The sequence below is a fragment of the Haplochromis burtoni genome, unplaced genomic scaffold (assembly GCF_018398535.1).
Source record: "Haplochromis burtoni strain Fernald_Lab_line unplaced genomic scaffold, NCSU_Asbu1 Contig_96, whole genome shotgun sequence".
In the NCBI taxonomy this organism is placed as follows: domain Eukaryota; kingdom Metazoa; phylum Chordata; class Actinopteri; order Cichliformes; family Cichlidae; genus Haplochromis; species Haplochromis burtoni.
In genome coordinates this window covers 420,376-433,203 of record NW_024582457.1, presented here as the reverse complement: position 1 = coordinate 433,203, position 12,828 = coordinate 420,376, and the positions used below count along the sequence as shown (strand labels likewise).

The window sequence follows — 12,828 nt, the reverse complement described above, 5'->3', positions numbered from 1 at the left end:
CCTCTCTGTGATGGTAATCCAGCGTTGTGCTCGCTGATGCAGACAGACACACTTCACTGAGCTCTTTGCGACAGCTGCTCTCCACCAGCGTCCTGTCAGCGCTTCACACTCACTGGTTTCAACTGCGTCAACACCGGCGCACTGCTCGCCCACCGAGCGCGAAGACCTCTCCTTTCACAATAAAAGCCTGAAGCTGGTCGCTTCGAAACGGAATTAACAAAAAGGGGGAAGAAAAAAGTTCAACTGCTGACTTTGTAAGTCTGTTGCGCTGGGTAGATAGCTGGGAAATATTAAGCATCTGGATAGATCTAGCTATTTATCCACCTTTCTATTTAATTCCTTTATGGATTGATGGATTGGCCTCGACAGAGCCCGGAGCACAACATTACAGAAGCAGTGTGGGATCATTTAGTCTGAGAAAAGAACAAAAGAGACAACATCCAAAGGAGAGCTTTGAACTATTCCTGAAGACTATGACTAGAAAGCTCGTATAAGGGATTTCCAGCAGCATTGAAGAATAAACATTGTCATATTGAATATTGAATATTAACTTTGAAACTAATTAGAATTGTCTAAATGTGTATGCCTCAATAAATGACTTTAAAGACTTTTAATTCCCATTTTTCTAGCAAAAGATTAGAAAATAAGGGATGTTCTCAAGACTTTTGCATAGTACTATGTAACTATCAGTCATCATCAATAAAAATAAATAAATCACCAAATAACTACGCTGTTAATAGTAGAATAATATTAATATTCACTACTGTTATCCACCTGCTACAAATACAGTTTATTATGGAATAAGTTAAACAGTTGTAAGCTCAGCATAATAATAGGGCAGCCAGTTGCTGTAGGGGTGGCTTAATACTTTTGTAGAGTACTGTATTTGACGTTTTTACAACAGTAAAGATTTTACTTTGAAAGTTTCGGCCAGAAGTCCCAGCTGTCTACACTCCATCGCACTTTGTACCTTTCTCTCCTCAAAGCATTTAAAAGGATCTATTTTAGGGTTCATTTATATTCATAACACTATGTTAATTTGACTCATTTGATAATATCAAGTAAAAGGTTTTTACATACATAAAAAATATGTAAATATAAGCTGAAGTATACCTTTAGAGGGTAACAGAAGATGTGAAGCACCATCCAGTGATCAAATGGTATATCACAGCTTAATAAATGAACAGCGGCTGCGTTGTACTTACCCAGCTAAAACATGTATTTTTTTAATCACCATTTTGTCATGTTTAAAAAATTACATAAGGTCTGTTAGACAACAAAACTGTCTTTCCCCACAACATTCATGACTCAGTTTAAGAATGATACTGTACAAACATCACAGCTAAACTGTAAGTCACTAAGCTGTTGGTGGGTAACGGGAATTCAGGTAAAGTAAGTAGAATACCACAAAACTCATAATTAGCACAGGCAAAAATATCACATATTTATCTGGTAAACGGAGCAGCATTAATGTCACTTTTCAGTTAAATTACACAACAGGAGATTGAACACACTGAAATATTATAATTAGAATATCAAGAAAAACAAATGTTTGCTATTCTAATATATCAAAATTTAAACCCATAACAAAAAGAAATTAATACGCCTACTATTAATACTACTATTATGATTTTCATTAGGACACTTAATATTTATTGCAATTATATTCTTTGAAAATCTCACATTTATTTACAACTACAAACTTACTTTTACGATATTTTTTACAGTAAAGACATACCATAGCAAATACAGCGGAAACATATCACACATGGATCACAGGCACAGTCATGAGAAATGGATGTTTTGGTTCGGTGGACTCATACATGAGAAAGAAAAAAAATTAAATAATATATAACTATTACTCTGCATGAGTTCATCTTGCTAAACCTGATGGTTGTTTACAGCTACACGTTACCTTCTCTATCCCTCTTACACAATAAATAACTTACAACTTGAGAGATCAAATTCAGTAAAATTGAAGATGTGCGGCTCTCATCGATGTCTGCGAGGTACAGGAGGTGCTGAGTCAGTTGGCCTGTAAGAAGGTCTTTGAGGAAGTATTCGTGTCGGGCAGGATATGTAACGCTCATGGACCATCTCTGTCACCCTGCAGGAAACACACTGTTACTGTATAGGAAGGTTATTTGCACTGTAACAGTAGAGACGGTATACAGCAAAGGGTGTGTAAACTGTGACGTTTAATTTCTTATAATTATGCGTGAGAAAAAAAACAAAACTTGAAAAGAAGATGCAAAGATTACATTTCAGACACAGTTCTGTATCATTTACTTATCTGACACCCTACATTCAGGAAATATGAACTGTACAAGAATCACTCATTCACTGGTTTAAAATAGATTTCAATACTTTAACAAACTGCATGTTTTAGGAACTACAGTACATGAACTCTCTGATAGTGGTCACAGCTCTTATGCAAAGTTAGTTAATGTCAAAGCATGTTATTTTTTTCTATCATTACTGAATTTAGTCATCATCTTATTCAGTTATGTAGGTGGAATAATAAACTGAATTATTAATATTTTTAATGAAATCAATAATTCTTTAAGTTACAGCCCATTAAAGAAACATTAAGCAGTTTACATTTAGCTACGTTTTTAGCTAAAGTTAGCTAAAGTTAGCTAATGTTAGCTAATGTTAGCGCACACACAAGTTAAGCTGTTGCACGTTTGTATCAATTTACTAAGTTCATTTGGTTGTTTATATTCAAACACTTTGCACTCCATCACCCTTCATACTGTAACTTCTCATTTACACGTTCCCAAGACAAATATCTTTTTGATCTTTTAACCTTCAGACACACAGATGCTAAGAAAAACTCTAGATAAGATCACAGTGCCATGCAATGAGAACAAATTGAACCCACGCACGAAGAATTTAGTATACTCTATGTAGCAGCTCATACATACTTGGTGTAGGTGTTTGTTCATTTCTGTTATTTATTCTTTAAAAACTGAATAATTTAATGTCAGTCTGTGGATGTCAAATTACTTAAAATTCTGTGTACTTAAAGCAATTTTGCTAACTCTTGAGTCTTTTTTTTTAACAGCACACAAATGTTGTATTTACCCACTAATAGTAATTAAAACTCATCACACACAATTACTGTATGAATGAGAAGTATTATGCAGATATTTAAAGTATAATATAATATATACTATAACATCATGTCAGAAAGCTAAAGAAGCTGATTGTTTATCAGATTGTAGAAATACATTGTACTGCTACCCAGATTCTTTTTTTGAAAGAGATAAGAGACACAGAAGGGCATTTATCAGTAAAAAGGATCTGCAGCGTTTCGCAGGTTCTCAGGAATTTACGGCAGCTCTTGCTACCCACTTCAGTCACTTTCATCTTTTTCATTTTTAAGTGGTCTCACTATAAGTGGTCTCACCTACGTGTGTGGAAGTTATTTGTGTGTTTACAGAGTATAAGCATCAGTATCTTGATCACTTTCTCGCTCTGGCTTCCTCTGAAACGCACAGCTGCGAATTAGTGGTGGGTGAACATTTCCTCTTTTACATTTTTCTGTTTCACTCAGTGCTGCTTATAGATTTTTTTTTACGTGCTCCCAGTCTTTCTGTCATATTCTAACACAGTTATGATTGCTGCTAGGCACTGTCACATAACCGTACAGTGTATTTGCTACTTTGCATTGTTTTTTCCTATACCTGATGTCGCATAGTGCTCAGTACTGCATGGTTCTGCTTTCACTTCAATAATCTGAATCGCTGTTCTCTAGACTGACCTTTCTGGGTTCCGTGGAGGAATCCTGGGTGGAGGAATGGAAGGTGCAGCACTGCCTGGCCGTGGCGGTCGTGGTGGAGGAGGGAAACTTTCTATTGAGTCCTTTAAAAATACAATGACATATATATGTGGCCACACTTGAAATACTTCAAAATAAAACAGCCTAAAGCTGTAGTTTAACAGCTGAGTCAGTTAATGAAAAAGCTAACATTGTCACAGTTATTGGTTTAAGCAATTCATCTACTGAAACTGTCAAGAACTCCCAAATTTTCAGCTAAACACACAAAGATGACAGTTGTTGTTTTGTTGGTCTGGAGAATAAAAGATCATTGTTTTAATTACACCCTGAGGAAGTCATTAAGCAGTGTCAGTCAGGCTTCCACGATGGGTCGTGCAGTTTGAGTCTTTTAACAACAGACAGGGAATACTCATCTTACCCATCTTGCAATTAAAAGAAGGACAGAATTTGCACCAAAATCTAAGAGATTCTTTGTCTGCCCGTGCCCCAAATCTCCTTCAGCTCTGTACTTTTTCTTCAATCATGGTGACAGACAGTAAACGCTAATGAAAATGATATTGAATCTGCTTCAGTAAAGAACACACATTTACAGAACTTACATTTAAATATTGTCTGGAAGGTATTTTAGGAAATGAAAAGCTGAAGTAAGAGATCAAAATAAAACAAAACTAAACACTAGACTTTCTACCTCTTTTTTTCTACCTCTCTACTGCGCATGCAGTCATGTTGTATAGACATCAGACACATGCAGCATCATAAGAGAAAGGGAAGTTTTAATTTGGGTTATAAAGAGTAAGAAAGAAGAAACAGCTAGCTATAACTCATGCAAATGCATTTCTGTGTGAACCCTTCAGTTTCCACGTGCCTTGAAGATGCACTTGTACCTATTGTTAAATCAAGCTCACCTCGTCAGGTTCTGTACCGCTGCTGTAGCTAAAGGTGCTGTGCGTGCTGAGTCTGTTGCTTTCGGTGCCTGATGACAAGAAGAAGCACAGCAAAAATAAAACACGTGATTCCGAGTATCTCTGAGGTTAGTGCTTGTGGTGAATTATGTTGTAAGACCACTTCGCTAAATGTGGGTAAAATATGTTTTAGGCCTTGACACTATTATACAAGATGTCTGCAAGAAGGTGTATGAACAATCAGAGCAAGACAGAGACGCAGCTCATATGCATACCACCATTACAGACTTAAAGTAATCATGAAGCAGCATAGCAAGCCATTCTTTAAATCCGTTAATGTTATCAGTGTTTTTGAAAGGAAACTGCTTGCCCCTTTTTGAAATTTATGTGCAAATGTTTGCTTTTTTTTTTAAAAAAACCCCAGAAGAATAAAACATCTACTACAGCAAAATTAAACATTAATTTAAACCTTAAAATACTTTTGCATTTGTGGGCTAATTAAACAAACTAAAAAATGGTTTTCTTCGTAAAACATTATGACTGAATTATAACTGCTGGTGCGACGTGTAAAAACACAAATAAAGTTTCACAAAACGTCTCATCCTTTATGTATAACAAAACTACAAAGATGGGAAATAATAATAACAAAGTAAAATAAAATACATACACTGACATTCGAGAACATTAAGTAACATTAAGCAGTAACAAAATCACTAGAGTCATGTAACTTTATCATACAGAAAAAGTCTGTTTATTACAATTACCTAATATTTCAAGCTATAATCTGACTACTTTATTTCTTGCTTTTTTATTGAAAACTTTTAAAATGAGATCTCAATTAAGATTTAAAAAAAATGTGAGACTAAAATAAATTTTGCCTTTATTTGCCCGCAACAGGAGAAAACACACAGCAGGGCCACGGGTCGGACTCAAACCCGCGCCGCGGCTCTCTTGCTGTGCAGCAAGTGGTTGCCTGCTTACCCACTGAGCAAACACGGCACCCTTTCTTTTCTTTGAAAAACTGTGACTGATGTGTTGAATTTCTGTTTTGATATAAATAATTTTTCAGCAAGGTCTGCTCTGTCCAAGATCTAATTAAACGCTGGTTTATTAGTAACACTGTCTCGTACCATCCATGTGAATATTCTAATGATCCCATCTAGCACTTTTTCCTTGAACCACAGCTAAAATTGACGCATAGAAAAGACAGAATGATCAGATCTGGCGCTCAAACGTACCTCTCTCTCCAACTCAAAAGTGGAGGCAGGAAGTCAGACTACAAGCACATCACTTTTTCAGTGACTTACATATGTGTATAATTTACATTTCTCCCAATCTGCACTCTAATGGAGTTGCAAAGAAAGCCACACAAAGAAAGACTGAAAGCTTTAAGTCTTTTTGTTTAGTACTTGATAAAAGCAGAAAGTAAAGATAAGCATTTGGACTCACTCGATGTGCTGGATGTGCTACCTGTCTTCCAGCTGCCTCTCTGGATAACCTGAGCCACAGGAGGAGGCTGAGCTGTCGCTCTGGGTGTCGACTCATACACAGCACACTCTAATGTCACATTAGTGCCCCAGAATGAGTTTCTCTGAAGGGGTGCACTTATCTCATACTCTACGGGAAAAGACCAGATTAAAAAGATAAGCTTTTTTGACAGCAATGGCATGCTATTTTTCAATATGTGTTTCTCACCAATGAATCCTAACAGTATTACATAATCAGCGTATAAACAGTGGAAGGTATACAATGTGTTAAATCTGCGTGAACCTGATCTGATTCCAAATGAGAACATAAATAATTTTACCAAGTTCCTTTCCTGTCTTCTCTCTCTCTTTATGACGTCTGGTGATGCTGTTTCGTAATGTCTCCAGATTTTTCTCAAGTAAGAAAAAGGAAACACAGGCATTACTTTTATTGCTTAACCAACAATCAACTCCTTAGAAAAGTTTGAACATTAGATCTACCTGCTGATAGCGTATGGAGTTTGCCCTCCGCTCATGATCAACCTGCCAAGCCTTAAACTCTTGGACTGCTTCGTCCACAGTAATTTCTCCTACTTTTACCCTCTCTTGCAGAGATATGAGCTGCCTCTGCCCAGGGGTCTTCATCCCAGCGTAAGGATCATATGCAGGCGTGGGGGCTTCCACTACAGGCCGAGCTGAATGGGAGGAAAATAGTGTATAATTTATTCTATTATTAATTTATAAGCAAAAACCTTTGGAACATAAAATATTGTATTCGTTTCATGAAAGTCTTACAATAGTTTGATGTATAATGGTAATATGGGTGCGAGAGCAAGCGCACTAATATTTTTTATTATTTTAAATTTTAAATGTCTTTACATTTCTGATGTAAATATAAACAACTACTAAATCCTAAAAACTAAAAAATCACAAAAACTAAAATAAGACCTCTTGTTATGTGTTGATGACAATAGTTCAATAACAGTACTGTATTTTTATTTATGATGAGCAAACCAGTTTAAAATCAGACCCATAATCAGTGCACACAGCTAACCAATCCTAATGCAGTATAATAATACAAGATGATAATACCAGAGGATGTAATTGACATGTCAGTGACAGTAGTGGACTGTTGCCTCACTGCAAGAAAGTTCAGGATTCAGACTTTACATGTTCTTCCTGTGTCTGTATGAGCGCCCAGAGCCTCTGGGGGCTACCAGATACACACATGTTATGTAAATAGGCAACTCTAAGCTGGCTGTAAATGTGCAATGAACTGGTAACTAGTCCAGGCTGCACCTTACTTCCTGTCAGCTGGGGTTTGCTCAAGGTTTCAACTTCACTTTCATTTTTACCATTTAAAGTTAAATATTCAAATGAGGAGCGAAAAACAAGAACGCTTCTGCCGTACGGGCCACGTACATTTTTGCTCTTCTCGTATCACATTTAAGTGTCTGCTGTGAAAAGGGCCTATTAATGTCAGAAGATCACATGAACATTTGTTCTCAGTCACCTACCCACTCTGACACCAAAAATTCCCCCAACGCACAGTTAGCTGTAACCACTGAGTCAACTACAAAGGTTACTGGTTTTGACCAATGTGGTAGTATTAAAAGCCCTGTGCCTCACAGAAACATGCTACAGCACTGTACAAGACTGATGATAAGTAATCAAGATGCCGATAAAATAAAGGCACTTTTTCAAAAGCGGTTTACCAAATGAAACCATGACCAGTTCTAAACTAGCTTTATATAAGTGGGAAAAAAAGAGAAAACAGAAGCATAACAGACTATAATGATTAAATGAAAAGAAAATTATTTTTATTGGGATTTACCTGCATGATATCCCATGTCCTTTGCTTTATTCTCAGATGTACCTTTATCTGAAAATACTATCAAAAAAATAAAAGTTACATATTTTTGACACATTTGTGATATAAAAAAATATAACGTAATAAATAAAAATCAGACTGCACCATACCTCTAGAAATGTATGTCGTAGACTTTTCAAGCTCAGTGTTTTGCTCAGGCCTGGGGATGGGGGCTGGTGGACGGTTCAGGACTACTGGGTTGTAAGTACTATTTGCATCCACAGTATCATAGATATCCTCTGGACAGAGGTTGTATGGGTCTTCCTCTTCCTCAATTTCATCTAAGCTATTATGATCAACTTTTTCCTCTTCCTCACTTTGAAGAGGTTCATTGTCCTTCTTGACTTCAGTGGCATTTGGTTTTGCTAAAGGTAAGAGTGTAACCACATGAAGCACTCAATGCCATATAGGATGCAATATTATTTAAGGAAATTATTTAAAACTTCAAATGTATACCTTGAAAGAACTTCCGAAGCATAGCTTCCTCAGGGTTCTCATCTACTGCAGTCATCACCTCATCTTGAAACCCCCACCAGAAAGAAACAATACAGCACCATCATCATCTGCTGCTCCCAGTTTTGCTGTATGAATTATTGTTGGAACAATAAATAAAATAATGCGATACTTACAAAAATCCTCTGCACATTCAGGGTTGATCCCCACCATCGACTCATATATATCCTCTGAGCAACCCGAGTATTTCATCATGATATCTTGAGAGTTAGTGGACATCAACTCATATACCTCTGCACTCTCGTCTGTGTTGATAGTGTCCTCAAAGTGACACTTGAGCAAATCTGCAGTCTCCTGGATTTGTTTAAATGCAAAAGACAACCAGACGCTAAGTACAATTCGTGAAAATGCAAAGAATTGAAAAGATTTTCTCTGTGGACTTACAACAAATTCATCCATGAACTGCCTGAGATCATTAAAACCACTCTTCTCTGCCAGCGTGTTTGGGTAGTCTCCATTCTTGTTCATCACACTGTAAGCCTGCAAAGCTCCAGGACACTGAAGCAGAACGGTGGTCAGCTTCTTCAGGCCATACTTGGCTGCAAAGTGGAGTAAAGTAGGAAGCTCCTCATTCCGCTGATCTGAAGCCCACAAAAAGGCAAACAGATAGAACCAGTTATATATCAGCTGCTCACACTTTCTGCTTTTTATCATAATCTTTGAATTTAAATGAGAACTGTTAATGGTGTTATTGCAAAGTGGAAGTATTTGGGAACCACAGCAAATTCGCCTCAAAGTGGTGGACCAGGTAAAGATGTAGAGCAGGGTGGCTGAGAGCTAAGGCCTACGGTGTATAGAAGTCACCAACTTTTGTAGCTATCTAAAGCAGCGGTGAGTAGCGGTAAGTTCCAAGCCTCCACTGGCATTAATATCTGGCCACAAACTGCGCCAGGAGCTTTATGGGTGGGTTTCCATGACCGAGCACCTCCTGTAAGTGTAACATGTAGGTGGCCCAGAACTTTTCACCATATAATGTATGTGCGATAACAGGAAGTCTTCTACAAATTTTTTTAGCTGACTCGCCCAACACCAATAAAATCATGTGTTAAACTTACATGCTGACATATTGTCTTCCTCAATCTGTCTGATTCCAAACAGCTGAAGACCAGTTGAAGGGATCTTGGATTTTAAACAGTCGGACAACATGCTGTCCAGTGATTCTGTTGCATTGGCTGTTATGTTGAATGCCTGGATGTTCAAAATAAATAAATAAAGCTTACACAAGCTTTTACAACATTAATCTAGCACAACGATGCTATTTAAAGTGCTAAATAATGTCTCACCTGGCAGATGAAGTTAACAGGATCTGTAGCATTTTCAAGATACCGACTGACTTCACCCATGCTGGTGTAATACGTAACAGGAGTCAGGCTGACAGACGACTGGCCAGTGTACATAGTGAGGGACACAATTCCAGCATGCATATCTAAATGAAAATAAAGAGCAAATTAACAATTACGGTGATTTCAGATTAAAGCTTTCAGCATAAAAGTCCTGTGACTTCCTACAGATACTTGCCAGGTGCAGTAACACTTATGGTGTATTCATTCTCCACGGTGCCTGGCACCCTTTTTGCAGGTACATTTTCAGATGAAAACTCCACCTCTGGATCCGACTGATCATCTATTTTCTCTTTGAAAATGATAAAAAGTGTCTCCTGTTTCTAAAAGAAAAATGGAAAACTGGAATAAAATTGGCATGTTGGTGACATTTTACTGATATCAAGAACTTCCTTTAGCTCCGCTAAACACTAGAAGATCAGTGTAAATGGTAAATGTATCTCTGTGTACCTGTCATATAATGTAATACAGAAAACTGGATTTATTTCAATGAACCAAACAAACATTACATTTGATGCAGCTCTTGTGCAATTACTTACCCCGCACAGAACTCTGTTTGGTTGCACAGTGAGACAGGTGATGTGCGTGGGTGAAGTTATTTCCTGACTTGCTGATATTACTGCGTTTGCAGGCTCTTCATCCTTCGGGACATTTTCTTCATACTCTTTTGTCACCACATCCTCTGTTTCATCGGTGCTAGGATTTTCATCTAAAACTGGTAAGACGTACACATCGTCTAGGGCTACAGGAACTTCACTCTCACGTTCAAGCTCCACTCTTCTGCCTTTAAATTAAAAAGAAATCGAATGTATTACAAACATCTTTATTTTCCCTTTAAATTTCTACAAATTGCACAATTTTAACATCTGTCTAGTTGAAATCGCCTTCTTTTAGTTATTCAGAAAGTGTCACTACAGCACATCCAACTTTCTCACTGAGAGTTTCGGTTTTATGTTCCAGCTTTAAGATAACTGACAATTGTTATTTTATTTAATATCCTATTCTTTGTGGGTGCAGTAAAAACTGAATTAATTATGTTTGCTTCCTGGGCATCGAAAACACTGTACAAAAGAGAACATTTTACATACTGTTGGCTATTGCTTCCAAAATGGTAGAAACATAAACACCAGGCTCATCCTCTGCGTAGAGCTTCCTCCAGCTTGGCCAGTCTTGGAAAATCTTTGTCAATAGTTCGTCCTCAGACACACCACATAAAAAGGCCACCACTCGGTGAGGAGGATAGAGAATTCTCTGAAGTGCCTCCTGTAGTTCGTGGTCACAGAGGATGTCAAGGAAAACCCCTGTGAGGAGCAGCACGATGCTCTTGCAGCTTTGGAAATATTCAAAATTATATCCGTGGAGCTCATCGGCTGTGCTGATTGCATATAGCAAAATTGATCTTTTGTGGAATTTGCGAGAACTTTTCAAAATCTGGTGCAAATATGACGCCCATTCCTGTGCCTCAGTGGTGTGCAGAATTAACAGCTCATATCTTGAGAAGGATTCAGGATGTGCTGAAAAACACAACGCATTACAGTGTGATTGTACGCTCAAGAGATGTATGCAAACACTCTCCAAAGCAGGTATCCAAAGCATAAAACCTACTGACCCAGCCTGACTGCACACAGTGAATCAACGTTCTGCTCAAAATACACTAATGACATGACACTAGCAATATTATGTGCTGAGTTCCTTGTTGCTGCAGATTGTGATTGCCGTGGAAATGCTCCACAACGTACCAGCTGTCCGGCTGTGGAATGTCAAGGTGACTGTGGCTGGGGAATGAATGTCTGATCTGTTTGATATTTCACTGCAGAGCCAACAAGACGTTGTGCAAACATTGCGCTGTGTCAACACTGGTCAGAGTAATTTTGTTTGACTCATTACAGTGTTTAATCAGGTCAAGCTCACCTCTGTACACGCTACCTAGGAAAGAGCACCCACACAAGCATTCGCTTCATCGGAGCAGCTCACTAATGACAGGGCAGTGAGCCCTTACATCGTTTTATTAAAGGACCGATAACATGAATGATTTAACTTTACATGTGTTGGAAATACTACATTAATTCAAATCAACCATACAGGATGCCTAAGATGCTTGCTTCCTCTTTTTAAAGCGGAGAAAACAGTTTGCCTTGAATTTTCTGGTAAATGAAACTCAATTTAAATGAACACATCATTTCAAAGTCAAACAATGCAAAAGAGTAAACTATGTGTTAATAATGAAGGTTTCAGTACATCTTGTAAACTGTAGCACTAACTAGCTGGTGAAAAAAAAGGTACACACGACGGGTCGTATTACCTGATTCAGTGCTTGAGATGGGTTCTCCCATGGTCTTGAAGCCTCAAATCAAATAAATAAATCACCTCAAAAGGATCATCATTTGCCCAAATGTTTCTCTTCAGTTCGATGAAGTTTACTGATGCTTCTCTTCTCATCAGCTGAGACTACATTAGCTTTCACCAGCTACAGCTCGTTGCTCAGCAGTATTAATAGCAACACTTAGTTTCCTGATTTTGGTGACTCTGCCCTACTTCCTGAAACAGTTGAAGAAGTGAGAAACGCACCACTGTCATGACAGAATGTGCAACATGTCGGCAGTTACATTTGTTTTTGGCTGCTTTGTGTATATCTGTATGTTGTAAACAGCAAAATATTCTATAGATGAAACACAAATGAAGATAACGAGGGCTTAGCTAAGAACTTGATGTGTTGAATTTTGCGACGTGCAGAAACGACACAAAACCACTTGATGTCTTTTATGTAGGCGACGCTTTAGATTCGCCTTTGTTCTTGGTTTTCGCGAAGACTGTACACCCACGCACACAAACGCACACGCACACAAACACACACAGGAAAACATCAATTCACCTGTTATGAGCCACATCCTTCTTCTGTTTTTTCACTTCCTTACCAAGGTGCTGTCTATCTAGAGAGTTTTAAGGTCAGAGT

General features: G+C 37.9%; 2 protein-coding genes across 8 annotated transcripts in view; both read right to left on the bottom strand.

The window, feature by feature from the left end:
* Window positions 1-1,925, bottom strand: part of LOC102310545 (sorbin and SH3 domain-containing protein 1) — a 43,094-nt gene extending 41,169 nt beyond the window's left edge. For all 7 annotated transcript variants that reach the window (XR_006054630.1, XM_014335101.2, XM_014335103.2 and 4 more), the window contains exon 1: window positions 2-1,925. The gene's annotated coding sequence lies outside the window, so the exon portion shown is untranslated. The remainder of the gene's footprint in view (window position 1) is intronic.
* A 1,948-nt stretch (window positions 1,926-3,873) lies between these two features.
* pik3ap1 (phosphoinositide-3-kinase adaptor protein 1) lies at window positions 3,874-12,412 on the bottom strand. Its single transcript, XM_014335092.2, has 15 exons — window positions 12,178-12,412; window positions 10,964-11,389; window positions 10,415-10,659; window positions 10,054-10,198; window positions 9,819-9,961; window positions 9,591-9,723; window positions 8,920-9,116; window positions 8,652-8,829; window positions 8,479-8,541; window positions 8,133-8,387; window positions 7,987-8,043; window positions 6,654-6,847; window positions 6,494-6,566; window positions 6,136-6,303; window positions 3,874-4,757 (listed from the first exon to the last, which is right to left on the bottom strand). The coding sequence occupies exons 1-15, from the start codon at window positions 12,206-12,208 to the stop codon at window positions 4,675-4,677; spliced, it is 2,391 nt and encodes a 796-aa protein (XP_014190578.2). The 5' UTR covers window positions 12,209-12,412; the 3' UTR covers window positions 3,874-4,674.
* Between the last annotated feature and the right edge of the window lie 416 nt (window positions 12,413-12,828).

Coding starts and splice junctions, on each gene's coding strand:
- pik3ap1 (XM_014335092.2), bottom strand. CDS start 12,208: ATGGGAGAACCCATCTCAAGCACTGAATCAG. Junction 9,962..10,053: donor CATAAGTGTTACTGCACCTG/GCAAGTATCTGT, acceptor ATTTTCATTTAG/ATATGCATGCTGGAATTGTG. Junction 6,848..7,986: donor GGACATGGGATATCATGCAG/GTAAATCCCAAT, acceptor CCTCCCATTCAG/CTCGGCCTGTAGTGGAAGCC.